Source organism: Phalacrocorax aristotelis, chromosome 6, assembly GCF_949628215.1.
Source record: "Phalacrocorax aristotelis chromosome 6, bGulAri2.1, whole genome shotgun sequence".
NCBI classification, from domain to species: domain Eukaryota; kingdom Metazoa; phylum Chordata; class Aves; order Suliformes; family Phalacrocoracidae; genus Phalacrocorax; species Phalacrocorax aristotelis.
The window spans coordinates 54,982,061-54,996,786 of NC_134281.1; the positions used below are offsets into that span (position 1 = coordinate 54,982,061).

General features: G+C 37.4%; 1 protein-coding gene and 1 long non-coding RNA gene across 7 annotated transcripts in view; one reads left to right on the forward strand and one right to left on the reverse strand.

Annotated features, from left to right (window-relative positions):
• Positions 1-14,726, reverse strand: part of TTLL7 (tubulin tyrosine ligase like 7) — an 80,966-nt gene that overhangs the window by 13,622 nt on the left and 52,618 nt on the right. For 4 of the 6 annotated variants that reach the window (XR_012661278.1, XM_075098012.1, XM_075098009.1 and 1 more), the window contains 5 exons: positions 14,332-14,531; positions 13,008-13,284; positions 9,985-10,119; positions 8,154-8,234; positions 1,924-2,084 (listed from right to left, as the gene is read on the reverse strand). Coding sequence is in view for 5 of the 6 variants with exons in the window: in XM_075098012.1 (XP_074954113.1) it covers positions 1,924-2,084; positions 8,154-8,234; positions 9,985-10,119; positions 13,008-13,284; positions 14,332-14,531 (854 nt within the window). In the remaining variant the exon portion in view is untranslated. Of the gene's footprint in view, positions 1-1,923; positions 2,085-8,153; positions 8,235-9,984; positions 10,120-13,007; positions 13,289-14,331; positions 14,532-14,726 lie in introns of all 6 variants that reach the window. The other 2 variants (XM_075098013.1, XM_075098011.1) reach the window with 1 other exon arrangement.
• Positions 8,898-13,335, forward strand: LOC142059301 (uncharacterized). The gene is made up of 3 exons (XR_012661279.1): positions 8,898-9,509; positions 9,589-9,625; positions 10,108-13,335. It is a non-coding gene; the product is annotated as an uncharacterized LOC142059301 (long non-coding RNA).

Consider the following 14,726-nt stretch of genomic DNA (forward strand, 5'->3'; position numbering starts at 1 on the left):
CACTCTAAGAAAGAGTGATGAGAAGCTGGCATTTCTGCTACGGAGGTGCTGTCAGGAGTTGTCTGTTGTGTACTACATGACAAGAAGGATGCTTGTAACTGAATAAACAACGTACTGGGGAGGTACAAACAGCCTTTCTGTTTCTTCTGTGAATTCTGTATTAAGTACATTACATGCAGAGTGATTCTACACATACTGGATATTTGTATATTACTTTTACAGTATTTTTAGAATCTTTGACATAGCAACTCCTCTTACAAGGAATTGGATTTTTGTCAAAGAATTTAGCTCCACTTTGGAGTCAGCAGGGTCCTGTTCTGCATGAATTAAATTATTGCTAGATGTGAAATCCTGCTCTTCATTGAACTCTTCTGCTGGCTCAAAGACTTTTCTCCCAAGCCAGGTAGAGCAGCAGAGGTGTTCAAAGGTTTTGAACAAAAAAACCCATTCTTTGGAAAAAAAAAAATCCTAAATGAAAATTTTTATGCATATTAGAAGATTTGCACACTAAAATTCAAAATAACAACAGCATTATTAAAAGGGGAGGTAATTATTATGACAATAAAAATTGAGCTTTCACTCAAGACTTCACACACCTCTGCCGGCACGAAGAGAGACCCTGCAGCTGCTGGGGATTACACAGAAAAAATGTTTCAGATTGGAAACACAGAAACCTTTTCTCACCCTACTTTAACTTTTGGAGCGTGCTGCATTCCCAATACCTACCTCTAGCAAATCTTAAGGCTGATATCTACATGTTCCCACGGCCTGTCTCAGTGACAAAAATGCGAAGACTCCTAATGGCTTGCACAACAACAACAGGCCTTCATCGATGAGAAGATAACGGTAAAAAAAGCCCATAGAACTGATGACCTTTTGGATGGTATTAGATCCCTCCTCTTTGTGTGATCCATTTTGGTGGGAAACAACTAACAAGTGCATTACATGCATTCTCTACATATGACAAATGACTATGTGCGAAGAACATATTGACCTGATTCCTTTGTACATACAATATCCATCGGCATACTATGTGTGCTTGCTCTTGTTCCTTTTCAATAAATCTCTTAGAACACCTTATGCAAGCTAATCAAAACGCCTTTCATTCTTTAGATATTGTATATACTTACAGAGAAAATGTCTTTTTGTATGCAATATATTTAATATTTACACATTTGTATTCTTATTTTATAAAGAAATTCAGTGGGGTGGGGGAGATTATTTTATAGCTATGATCTGGTCCTCCAAACCTACCCTTACATGAATGCCTTTGATTTCAGGCACATAGATTTTGAAGTGTAAGATATCGAATTTTTAATATATGGCCTGATCTTTTTCCCCTCATAGAAAGCTTGTATTTGCTACGCAAAGCAAAAACATCTGCTTACATCAGTGTGGACATTTCCCATTCTGCATATACTTAAAATCCCGCCAGTGTGGGAAACAGTAAACGTAATCAAGCACAGAAATTCAAAGTCATTATTTTTAAATCACAGAACTGACACTGCATTTGGCACAAGACGTCAGCTGCAATTGTGACTGAATTCTTCCCTTGTACGTCGTGAGCTCAAATAGATACGACAATGACTTCTGTTGATAGTACGTCCACATTTGGCACAGTGGCTGGCCTCAAAACTGTGCACCATCCAATGAAAGAGTTGACCTAAAGCTCAGATATTTTGAAAATTAGATTTGTTCCTTAGAATATTATATTTGTAAATACATTACTAAATGTCTGATTCCATTACTGAAATGGTTGGCCTAGATTATTAGATTTCTAATTATACTATATCTTTAGACGGTTTTAAAGCAAGTTCAATGTAGTATAGCATTCTCTTGAATTAAAATGAGAAACAAAGTATGCCAGCACTGACTATAATTGTTGAGTTATGAAGAAGACTAAGTTAAGAAAAATAGGCTTACCCTGAATTGCAGAAGCAGTTCCATAGACCTTGACCATGGCTCCAAAGCAAGCGATTAAATACACGGTTAAAGAGACGGTACAGATGTAAATTTTCAATGTCTGGAGCCTTCCAGACACGCTGTAGAACTGCACGAACACTTGTCTTCACTATATCCAAAACCTAGGAAAGAGTATTCCAAGCAAATCAAAGCAAAGGCATATTGCAAAACCTAAAACCAACTGCTAGCTGATTCACTGCACACACACACACACGCACAAACACACACCCACAGACGACTGCAGAGCTATAAACTTCCACAGATGTCTGTTTCATTTCTGTGCATTCATCAGCAAACTTTTCTGATACACTTCTTCTGTCAATAACATTTTGCAGAACCAAATAAAAATATTTTATTTTTATTATAGAAAAGTTCATTTCTACTTTTGTCTGTCTGTTCAATACTAGCTCATTTAAATGACAAAAAAAAGTTTAAATAGAAACAAAATGGACAAATAATTAACAACCCCAACATTATGTACTTGAAGATTATCTCTTCTTTTCCCCCTCCCTTTTAAAATACCATCTATTTTATAAAGAACTAAAATGTCCTGAAAACCCACAACAAGCTGCTTTTGGTTTAAGGTCTGTTGAATCTCGGTGGTACCTTAGAACAAACCATTCCGGTTTACCATTCATGCAGGAAGCAGTGTAGTGAAATCGATAAGTAATAAAATAACCAGCAAGGTATCTGAAATAGCAATGTTTATAGAAACACAACAAATTTATTACGTATGGACTACATTTAAATGCAAGTGTGTAAAGAGATGGGTGAACAAAACGCTAAGCTGGATTCAGGATAGCACTGAGAGTTTTAGCCAGTAAGTCTTAGCTACTCAGTGGACACACACACACTAATAGGCACTGGCACATCCAATTCAGAGTCCTCTGATGCGCCCTCGCACACCCCACTGAGTTGGGACATGGAAGGCAGGAGTCATCTTGCCTGCTTTTAAACACCTGTACGTTCTCTTATGTCAGGCCTCTAGATCCCCTCCGTAATCACTGGAGAAAAACAGGCTCCAGAGCGTCTTGGCTTCTCTCTATTTAGATACTATCAGTACAACAGGGAATAATTTTATGACTGAAGTAGTATTTAGGCCCCACACTGGCACTCTGAACAGTGTCAAATATGTCCTGAACAGAAGTCTGTGGTGCATGTAACCTATCAACAAAAACGTCAACATCATTTCCTGTAAAGGAGACACCCTTCACAAAACAGCGTCTTCCCAAAAACCAGTCAGGCTCAAGTGGGTGGTGAACAGATGGAGGAGGTATTCACTTATTTGGTACAAGATGTTGCGAACTCCAAGATTTAGAAGGTCCAGGAAACTTTCAGATGTACAGTGACAGACTGATCACATGGTTAAACATCTGACTCTCAAAAGGTGAAGGGGATTTAGTAAAACAGTGAAGTATGGAAGCATGGTGTAGACCTTCAATTTTTTGGTCCTGCGTAACAAACTATTTGTAAATAGTCTGATTAGACATGATGAAGTAAAAAAGCATAAATGAACAAAATGCTTGCAATAGCACAAAGGAGCTGTGTAACAAAGAGAAATGTTTCATTGGCAGAACATCTATAGCTGCCTAATAATGACAACCTCAGTGAAATATGTCATTTGCATGTTATTTAAGCTCTTTTGTGATGGGATTAGTCTGCGTGCATAGGTCTTGCGCTAATTCCATGCACATATGCACCCAATGTGAGCACAGTGCTGCCCTCTCTGTCAGGAATCTTTATGAATACAGGTGTCTAACATGCTAAAACCACACCTGTGGTTTCTTCCTCCCAAAGAGTAGCAAATTATAACCTAAGGATGGTTATCTTGTTTAGTGAGTACAGGAGCTAAACCCAGGTATTGGTCTGCCCACGCTTGTGGAACAGGTCCGGATTTTCAGACGTTCCCTTAGCAGCGTTAGCCTACTGTCCTACTTCTCTGTGGAAAGGGACCTGGGGGTCCTGGTGGACAGAAAGCTCAACACGAGTGAACAGTGTGCTGCTGCGGCCCAGAAGGCCAACAGGATGCTGGGTTGCATCAAAAAGGGCATTGCCAGCAGAGAGAAAGAAGTCATTATCCCGCTCTACTCAGCGCTTGTCAGGCCACACCTGGAGTACTGTGTGCAGTTCTGGTCCCCGCTGTACAAAAGGGATGTGGCCAGGCTGGAAGGGGTCCAGAGAAGGGCCACCAAGATGATCAGAGGACTGGGAAGCTGCCATATGAGGATAGGCTGGGAGAGCTGGGTTTGTTCAGCCTTGAGAAAAGGAGGCTCAGAGGGGATCTCATCACCGTGTACCAGTACTTGAGGGGTAGCTACAGAGAAGATGGAGACTCCCTTTTTACATGGAGTCCCATGGAGAGGACAAGGGGGAACGGACACAAGTTGCTCTTGGGGAGATTCCGATTGGACACCAGAGGGAAATGTTTTCACACTGAGGACAGTCAACCATTGAAATAATCTCCCCAGGGAAGTGGTTGACTCGGCCACATTGGACACCTTCAAGAGTTGTCCGGACAGGGTGCTGGGCCATCTTGTCTAGACTGCGCTCTTCCTAGAAATGTTGTACTAGATGATCCCTGAGGTCCCTTCCAACCTGTGATTCTGTGATTCTTAAGCAGCCTTTTCCTCATATCTCACCTGATTAAGGCTTTTCCACACAAATGGCCATTAGCTGTGATCTTATACATCCATTTGAACCAACTAAGTCCCTAATTCTCATAAAGGATCAACCATAAATTTCTTTATAATGTTACATTGACTAACAGCAATTTATCTCCCTGTGTAGAACAGAACAGTTCCACCCCATATAGATTCTCTCACTAGTCCAAAAGGCATGTACTAAGAACCATGATGCCAATGGGCAGCATTTTCTTTCACTTTAGCACCTGGAGCTAAAGAAAACTAAGGACTGAACCTTGCATCTTAGAGCAAGCTGCACACTGGAGGTACTCTGGAAAAACTTTCTTGCTGTTTTTACTGTGTTGATACTGCCAATGTGCCAAAGGGGAAAATGTCCCAGTTAATTGTTCTTCATTTGCAAACATGGCCTCAATCATCCATTTAAGGAAAGAGACAAGGCATTGCACAAGAGCTGGAACTTCATGAAACCTACATCCCCATTTTCCAAGTTAATTTCCCTAGTTTGCCCCCATCTTTCTGTTTAATTTACATCATTTACTTTAACGTAACCAATTATCTAGGTGTGACAGAACAAGATGTTATGAAAAAGCATATTCAAAACAAGATATACAGACCCTCTGGTAACCATCAAAACACATTTAAAGAAATTATGTAAAGTGATGTAACACAAAGCAGTCACAACTCCTCCCACAGAAAAGTCTTTTTTTCTTAGAAGTCTTGGGAGACTAAATTTCATTTTAGCGTGTATTGATTTCATCAGTTTACTCCCAGCTTGCTTCTAAATGCCTCCTGTACCTCTGCTATAATGCCAATGCCAGAATATTAGACACTAAAAATACGATCAGTTTCATTTTTCTACATCATATTGAATAATTCTTAAGAAAATATACCTGTCAGACATTAACATTGTGAAATCTAGTACATTGCCCAGGTATTTTCTTCTCGTGTTTTAGAACCTCCCAGTAAGTATAGTGAAGGCGACTGAGTTTCTGGTCTGTATTTCACAAAGCTGCAGAAGGTACCTTTGAGACAGATTCCTTACTTGCATAAATATTCTCCACCTTGAGCTCACTTCTCCTTTGCCCATCTCATTGGAATATAAAACATACTTCTTTCGAATCAACAAAAGCTTACACATTTGGAAGTCCTCAGCTGCAATGTCATTGTCAAAGTTAATCCATTTTTATAAACTGCCCTTCTAAGAATCAGTATCTGATTGCTTGAAGGGACTGAGGTTAAAAGCAGTTTTAAACCAAAAAAAAAAAAAAAAAAAAAAAGGCGGCAAATCATTTCCAGTGCAAGCAAAGATGAAGGGCCCACTAGTGCTTCAGGAATTGTATGTCTCCTATGTTGTAAAAGATGTCCTCACAAGAAGAGCAAAGAAATCCACATTTCTGACTGTGCAGTTTTTGCTAATAATGACCTGGCATATCGACTCGTATCGTCCTGACTTTATACATGTGCCCTTGGTTTTACATGACTGTCAGTCTAATAAAGGAAGAACCACCCTTTATTGCAGGCTTTCTGAAACAGCGCTTCAAGGAGAAAATTCTGACTAGACTGAAAAGAAAGTACAAAACAAAAAAAAACCAAAACCAGAAAGACACAGGTAAATTAAGTCAGGTGGCCAAAAGGACCTTAGGAAGGGCAACTGAGGAATGTAGTGCAGGCATCCCCTCAAAGAGCAGATTTATTACTCTCCCTGTGGCAATTCCTTGCCATAGTTTTGGGGAATGACCTATGGGGAAGAGCTGAAACTGACACCTTAGCCAGACTTGTGTGAAAGACCTGTAGCTCGCTTGCAACAATGGGCTCAGTCTGGTGACTTCTTTCTACACTTGTGGCATCATAGATTAAAGAACGTAATTCTAGCAACACACCCCCCACCAGTTCCAACTGTCCCAAAGATTCCTGCTGAGAAAATGAGATCTCTGTTGCAGCAACAGTGTGAATTTTTGGCCCTGTTATCCACCTGTGTATGTATCTACCTATCCCTCCTCCATCCTAGCAGCTCTTCTTCCATATCACCATTTTCTACAAGCCCTCACTAAGACTCTCCGGTTTTGGGCAAAAGGCTACAGCTGCCATACGCACACATTAGAAAAGACCTGTGTGCACATATGTTGGGATTACAGCACGCTTTTCTGTAACAAAAAAGAAATAAGAGATCGTTTTAAGCAAAGGACTATTCAGCAGAACAGCTGTAGATCAAACAAAAAACTGACACAATTTCAGCCAATGAAGTTGGTTGCTCTGCTGACTCCTGTCAATGGCACAAGAAATAATTCTCCTAAATTATACATCTGTGCTGCCATCTGACATGGTTTGAGAAGAATTTTTATTAAATTATAGCCTCCTACATTTCCAAGTTCTTCAGTCTGTCATGTCTAATTCAGCTTTAGAAAGCTGTGTGGACACATATTCCATTTAATAGCTGAATTTACCTTGGATAGTCACATATATTTCCATCACATGACATCACATTAAATGGACATGTTTTCTCCGTCCAGTATGAAAGCACAAGCACTTAATGCAATATTTAATAAAATACAATTTGAAAGACTGAGGTTCATACTGCTGAGTTTACAAAAAGTAATTTGAGATGAGGATCTGAAATTGTTCTTCTGTTCTTCTATAACAGCCTACCAACCTTTTCCAATTATAATATTTACCATCTATGCAGCATTTTAAGTTACTTTCTTTTATGGTCTATAAAAACAGATTGTGAAACTGAGACACACAGAGATTAAATGCCTGGAACTGATATGCTAATCCATATAATGAGTCGGTGACTGAGGCAGAGAAAGACCCAAAATACTGCTTTAGGGGCACTAAAGTATTAATAATAGATATAATTTCCGCTACATTAAGGAAAATAAATATTATACTGGGAAGATTACTTTGACTGACATATGACATACAGATATGACTGAAATACTACCGTATGTCAGGTTTTAAACAGATGAAAAACTCTTTAGATGTCATGCGCGACAGTAGCTCCTAGACAGCAGATGAAGGAAGACAGAATAAACGAATATAATTAGTCCTTTGCAAGACTAAACCAGCTAGTTGAACGCTGTAACAATGTCCACAACCTTTGTTTGGCAGGTCTACTTTTTATTCAGCATGATCTGTTGTAATACGGTGGGTCAAAAACCCAAATAACCAAGTGCAATATCGCTAATATGCCTGGTCCGAAACTGCTGGCTGGTTTATCCCTTATCAATCAAGTCTGCTGAATCAATACACTTCTAAGAACATTTGCTAAAAATCAGGTATGTAAGCACTAATCATTTATTTGTTTGCTTTTCTTTGGGCAGACTAATTTTTTAAGAAATTGTTTTTGAAATTATATTCCAGGATAATTATGCTTGTCTAAATGTGGAGCAACATAACTTCTTGCAATGCAATTAATTTGTATATATGTTAGTATTAATAGCCAGTATTTTGGCATCTCAAGTCACTGCCAGCTACTGCTAAACACCAGTAGAAACACTGCTATGTGTCTACTTCAGACGATCTTCACAAAACAAAATATGTGTCACTTACTTTTCGCTGCTTTACAGAATCCAGTTTTACCAACCAATAGGACGCCACTTTTGTTTTATGATACTTCCAATTATCCATAATCTGTAGTCATCATGAAACACAAGATAAAAGAATACACATAAAAACAGCTGAAATCTGACACTTCGTTCATGAGCATTCCTAATGCTAAAAAGCGTGAGCATCTAAAAGACCTCTGTGAAAAGAACTTTTCTCTAAAAGAAATAGAAAAATATTTGCAGATTTATGGGGGGGAATGTTTGCAAAGACATGGGCAATCTTTCAGTTTAATCCTACCCTCTCTTCCACCTGATTCTGACAGCCGTACACTGCAAAGCAGGTACAAACTTGTCTTGACTGACTCAGCTCAGATTCCTTGAACACAGCAATGAGTTCAATAATGCATAACTGTTAATCTATTTAAATAGTGAGGTTTCTGCTGCATAAAGGACATTAGACATACCTTGAAAACATCCTTTCTATAAACGATCATATATGAAGTGCAATACTCTCTTTTTATGATGTCTAAGTGCTACCAAAATAGGTTGAGCTGTGAACATACATTTTTATTTTTATTTTGTTATTTTATCTTTCTATTCTATTCCAGACCTATGGCAAGTTCTGCCTCACTGACAACTAATATACCATTACTTGTTTCCTTCCATGATGAAATATTGTTTCCCATCAGAAACTGCTGAAGGTCAGGCAAATTTATACAAGAATTCTGCAATAAGGAAGTGCATTTATAACCATGCTAACGTTGTATGAGAAAGCACCACCAGATGGAGCACGTACACACACACGCTCCCATACGTGCTTAAATGCACATACGCTCTCACATATCTGAAGGAGAAAATTTAATGAAGCAGTTTATTTCTGATTCTAAGATGAGAAACTACATATGCTCATTATGAATGCTATCTTCCAGAATCATCCAAATCAACCATCATTACAGGACGATTCCCTTCCACTGTGATGCAGTTGTGCAGATTACTGGACACATAATCAACATTTCCAAAGCTCACAGAGCAAAGGACATTTCTGACCAGCTAATGAATTAGATTAATTTTTAACACACCGCGGACCGTGCCTACTACATCAGGATACTGGTGTTAATTTAAATTACTAGATCTCTCCATATCTCTACTAGACTGAGAAAAGAACTAATTTTTTTTTTTTCTAATCTGATGTTAGTTTCTTGGCACTAGATATTTAAAAGGGATCTAGATACCACTTAGTTTCTGCTTATATATCTGAATATTCGGTGCTGCTTTTTAATTGCCTTTTGGATCGGGCACTGTTTCACAAGTCTTTGATACCAAATGATGAAGCTCAGGACAACGTCAGGTGTAAGAAAGGGTAAGCTTGTACACCAAAGAGCCAAAAAGAGTGTGTCTGGTGTTCTTCACAACTAGCAAACTTCCAGTTTGCCTTGCAGGATACCATTCTGAGTTCTGCAGTATGCCTATTCAAGGGTAAGCTAAACATGTCAGATTCTGTACTAACAATATCAGATGAAATATAAACTGTTAATGAACTGTAACATTCTTCTTAACTTTAAAGTTAGAACTTTCTCCACAATGAAAAACTGAATCTCCCTAACCTTCCTGATTGTTTCTCATATATTTTATAAAGACATAGGAGTGTTTTCAGTACTGCTCTTTCAAGTATGCAAAGCTCCAACCTTTGAAATCTTTTGAATTATGCTGAGTTACGGAAGTTTTAAGGCCACAGGAGCTCATGAATCATAAATTGAGCTTTCTACTTTCCTTCATTTTAGTGGCCTAAACAGTGCCTAGACTGTAATTCTTCTGTCTTATTTATAGATACTTACATCTTCTATAATTAATTCTGATTCTTCATCTGTTTTACCTGGGAACTTCATTCTCATGTCATTGATAATGAGAAGAGTCTCTTTTGTCAAAGCAACTTCTTGCTCTTTTGTTTTCTGTTGCAGCAAAGACTCACCCTAAAAACCAATACGGAGCAGAGGAAAAACGTCAGGCATGTCATTAGCTCACATTACAAAGATGTTTCCTTGACAAAAATAAGTTCTAAAATAGGGTGACATAAAACACATTATTGAAGTGGACAGACATAATACCTAATACATAACTAATATACACACACATATGCCTCATGTACATCACCGTTACTTATAGCTGTCAAGAAATTAAAGAAAAAGTTCAAATGTAAGTTTGTTTGAAACAGAATAAACAAATATATATTTGAGATTTATGATGTCCACACCATTTAAAATATAAATTTGAAATTTAGATAACAGACTTTGAATTTAAATTCAACATACTGAAAAGAAATTATTAGTCATAAAAAACTTCCTTTCAGTTCTTCACTACAACAATTTAACAGAAGCTGCCAATTACATGTCATTGTGCCAAGAATTCAGGAAGCACTGAAACGTAAGGACATTTTGCCCCTCTTCCGGTCAGCGGGCGTTCTGATGGTATCTTCAGTTGTGCAAGATTCTGTTTAAAATATCAGTGCTTTTTATACCAACACCAGCACAAACCGCTACAGTGTTTACTAAATAAGGCGATCTCTGGAGAGGTCTGGGATTTTCTTTAAATCTTAGAGACTAGTTAGGAGTATTTCTGATCCTCTTTCTTTACTTTTGCATACTTTTGCATTTGCAAGATTAAGTGGGCTTAATTTTATGCTTTTTCAAGAGTGAAATGCAAAATATTTAGGCATTTCTAAGTCTTTGTATTTTGTAAGAACTACAATACTTAAGGATATTTCAGCTTAAGTGATAAATATTAAGCATAACCAAATATTTTGCTATATGATATATAATAACATGGCTGAAATAAGAGAGCAAATATTTCCAAATCCACTTGTGTTTATAACTGCTATAACCACGTCTGTAAGTCCCAACTGTTTATTCTAAACTTATTTTTCATACCTTTACTGAATTAGGATCTCAGCAGCCTCCAAAAATGGCGATATACTGCTTTTTTCTTACCCAAAGGATAGATAAACTAAAACTTTATCACGTATAAATGGTTTCTTCTTAGTAAGTTACAGTTTATCAATTTTAATTTTATTCTAGCAGTAATATATAGTATATTATTCTTAGTTGCAAAAATAATTATGAACAGAGTCCCATTCACAATAGAGTGCTAAATTATGAGTAGCTCTTATCCATTCTGTAAGTAATTTTATTCACATTATTTTAAGAAGTGTGACCTAAGCTCTAACACCCAATATAATTGTTCTGCATATCAAGATTATTTCTATGGTGGAGCTTTCTCAATGAAAAAGAGAGTACAGTTTCTTACTAACGTTAATTTAAGCAAGTAGCCCATTTTTAATGTCAGATGGTAAGAGACTGTTTTTAATCTTTCAGTAATTTGTATTTGATATAGAGTTAATGTGAACAGAAAATCTATATTAGCCCTGTCTCATTAAACTCTCAGAGTACATCTTGATGATAAAAGGGTACTTTTTAAACTTGAGATGGCTAATGTGATAAAAAATACCTTTAACACATTGTGGTGAAGACACAATCTTATTGTATTTCCAATTCTATTAGCTGACTTTAAAGATGGAAAACCACGTTAAGGATTATTTCACAAGATGTCAGCACACAATTTTAAGAGGACCCTTTTTCATCAGTTAGACAAAGCCTCACAGGCAAAACAGACAATGAGCTTTCTACTGGGCAAAAATGATGATTAGAGATAGTAAATACTATGAAGCAGTTAATTAGCATTAAAAAAGGATTTCTCACAATCAAAGCTCACCTCAACAGACAAAGGCTGCAAATATGGGGTAAAAGTGCCAATTTGTTTTGCCCCATCTCCAGATGAATTATTTGGGTAATGAAGTGTACAGGTCAGGCACCAAAACGTGAATGGAAATGCACTGGCACCAACACCCAGTGCAATCCTGAATGAGGTTGGGAACCAATCCCAGCAAACACTGCCCAGGGATAAGTGGATACGCAGTCCACCGTGCAAACACAAAAGAAGAAATGCCTGGGTTGTGAAGGAGATACCAAAGAGGGTGACAGTCTGGTCACAACAGGAAGAAGGGTGTGGTTCAGAAGTAGATTGTGAAATTACAGCTAGCCACACAAATTCTAAACAGCTGAAGTGTTTAATCTGATCTATTTATTCTATTAATTATTTAGTTAGACCACCTGAGTCTCAATGCTTGTCTGCCTCAGGGACAGGCTTCAAAATGAAAGAAGTTTTATCTTCACTTAAAAAAAAAAAAAAAAAAGAGATGGCTTCTGAGACAGTTATCGCAGTGGCAAATCCCAAAGATGACAAGAGCTATCTATAAATTTAAAATTATTCACTTTGGAAGTAAAGCTCCACTGCAGTGGTATAAGAATTAAGTACAGTAAGTTGAAAATTAATTACACCTTCTTCTACAATGGACACCCATACAAAGTCTTACTAGCATTTTATTCTGGTAAAATGTATTTACCCTTGGATTATAGACTGATTTTGAAATATTGATATATTTTTGTTACTGTAAAGAATTCAGAACCAGCAGTCCCCAAACAAATCACAGAAACTTTTTAGCAGGGGTAAAATTCTTTCTATCTTCAAACACCTGTTTAGGAGAGCCGGTTTCCCAGTCACAAAAACTCTAAGATTTCCACTCTCGCAAAACATGACACCTGTATTGCTGCACCAGAGACTGACTCTCACCACAAGTCCACTGCAAGTCATATGCAGGTCTAGAAACCTTATAGTCCTGAGTTACTGTCGAAATAGCACTGACTGTAGTAACTCAGGTTTTCCAACAATGTAAAAATTAGTAATGTATTTTTTGAGTTTTAGATAAATAGAACACATTTTTAATGCAACTGCTGTGTTAACTCACCCCTGAAGAATTTGTACTTCCCATGCCGGGTGTCTGAGAGACTCTGGCTGAAGATGGGCTGCGATTTAAAGAATGAGACCTATTCACTGAGGATGCACGCTGGATTTGCAGAGATGCTTTGGCTGAAAAGGGACGTTGCTCAGCTGCTTGTGACTGCATAGTCAATACTGATATTGAACGAGGGCAGCTTACAGAACGCCTTATTGGACCTGTGGATGATGTGGGGGATGAACATAATGGAGATTTTATATTTTTAATTGAAGGTTTCCAGTTCATTCTACCTGTGGACAAATTAAATGAATGATGCAATTACTTATTATTCTTTTAACACCCATGTTTCGTTCTTTGTCACTAACAACACACAACCAACATGTGTGCACATATGTTATACTATAATGTATGTTGACTAAGAACTATATACGTAGCAGCCAGTCACATCAGATCCTCTAATAATACACAATTTACATACTCTGTAAGAATATTTATTTCTTCCTAGTAGTCAGCTTTAATCAGGTAGACTCCAGTCCTCTATAAGATGCATCAGATTTATGACAGAGTGCATATGCCCTATAGGTCAAAAAGTATGTGGCTACTATGTGTGGCTTCCCGACTGTAAGAATATGGAAGCAGGAGAGAAAGTCTGGTTCATGGATCCCATGTTTGCAGATCCGGTCTCCCTCATCTCCTCCTGCATAGCTGTACAGTTTTTAAATTCAGTCTTCTGCTAATAAAGGGTGCTGCTATGAAAAATAAAATTTTAGAAGCAGCGTTACATGAGTACAGTTACAAAATGAAATTCTTTGAGACAATACACTGCTGAAACAAAAAATAACACGCTATATCTACCATGTTCAACAGAACACACACTAATGCTCTGCAGCAAGCAAGAAAACAATCACAAAACACAAATCTGTGGAGGGATCTCATCTGGAAGACATTACCTTCTATACATCCCCAGATACATTTCTTTATCCTTTCTGTACTCCAGCAAATTTAAGCATGATAAGACTACCTTTTACAGAGAAAAAAAACAACAATCTGCTCAAAAAAAAACCCTCTAAGAGCAAAGAGGAACATTCACACCGTTTCCAAGCGTAGCCCAGCTGTATTTTTCTCTTTAGGTAGAGAATATTCATTTTTACCTTTTTTAAATTTTTTTTTTCATTAATTTAGAAAATATTTTAAAGAATATTTTAAAGAAAATATTTTAAAGCAAACCAGTGCTTAACCCTGAGTTACAAATGCTGATACATTCTAAAATACTGAAGCATTTTATATAATTCAGTGTGAATGCCAGACTTACATGGAAAAGTGATCATTTAACCTACCTGATCGTTCCAAAGATTTGTATTTATTTTCTTCACGATCATATGAAACTTTTTTCTCCTTTTTTTCATTGTGATCTTCCTTTTCAGTTTCTTCTCCCGATTCTGACATACTGCTACCACTATCACAGCTACTATCACTATTGTAGTTCTTAAATTTTCTCAGGGGCTGTGCACTTTCTGGCATGGAACACAAGGGCTAAAGCAAAAAAAAAAAAGAAAAAACGCCCAAGAAATTAAATTCCTTCATAATCCCAAAAGAACACTTTACTATCACCCCAGGTCCCTGATTCAGCCAGGTTCATTTGTACATATTTAAACCCTCCTAAATTTGATTGGAAGTTTATTCTTAAATAAACGCTTGAATATTTCATTAAATTCACTACACAGCAAA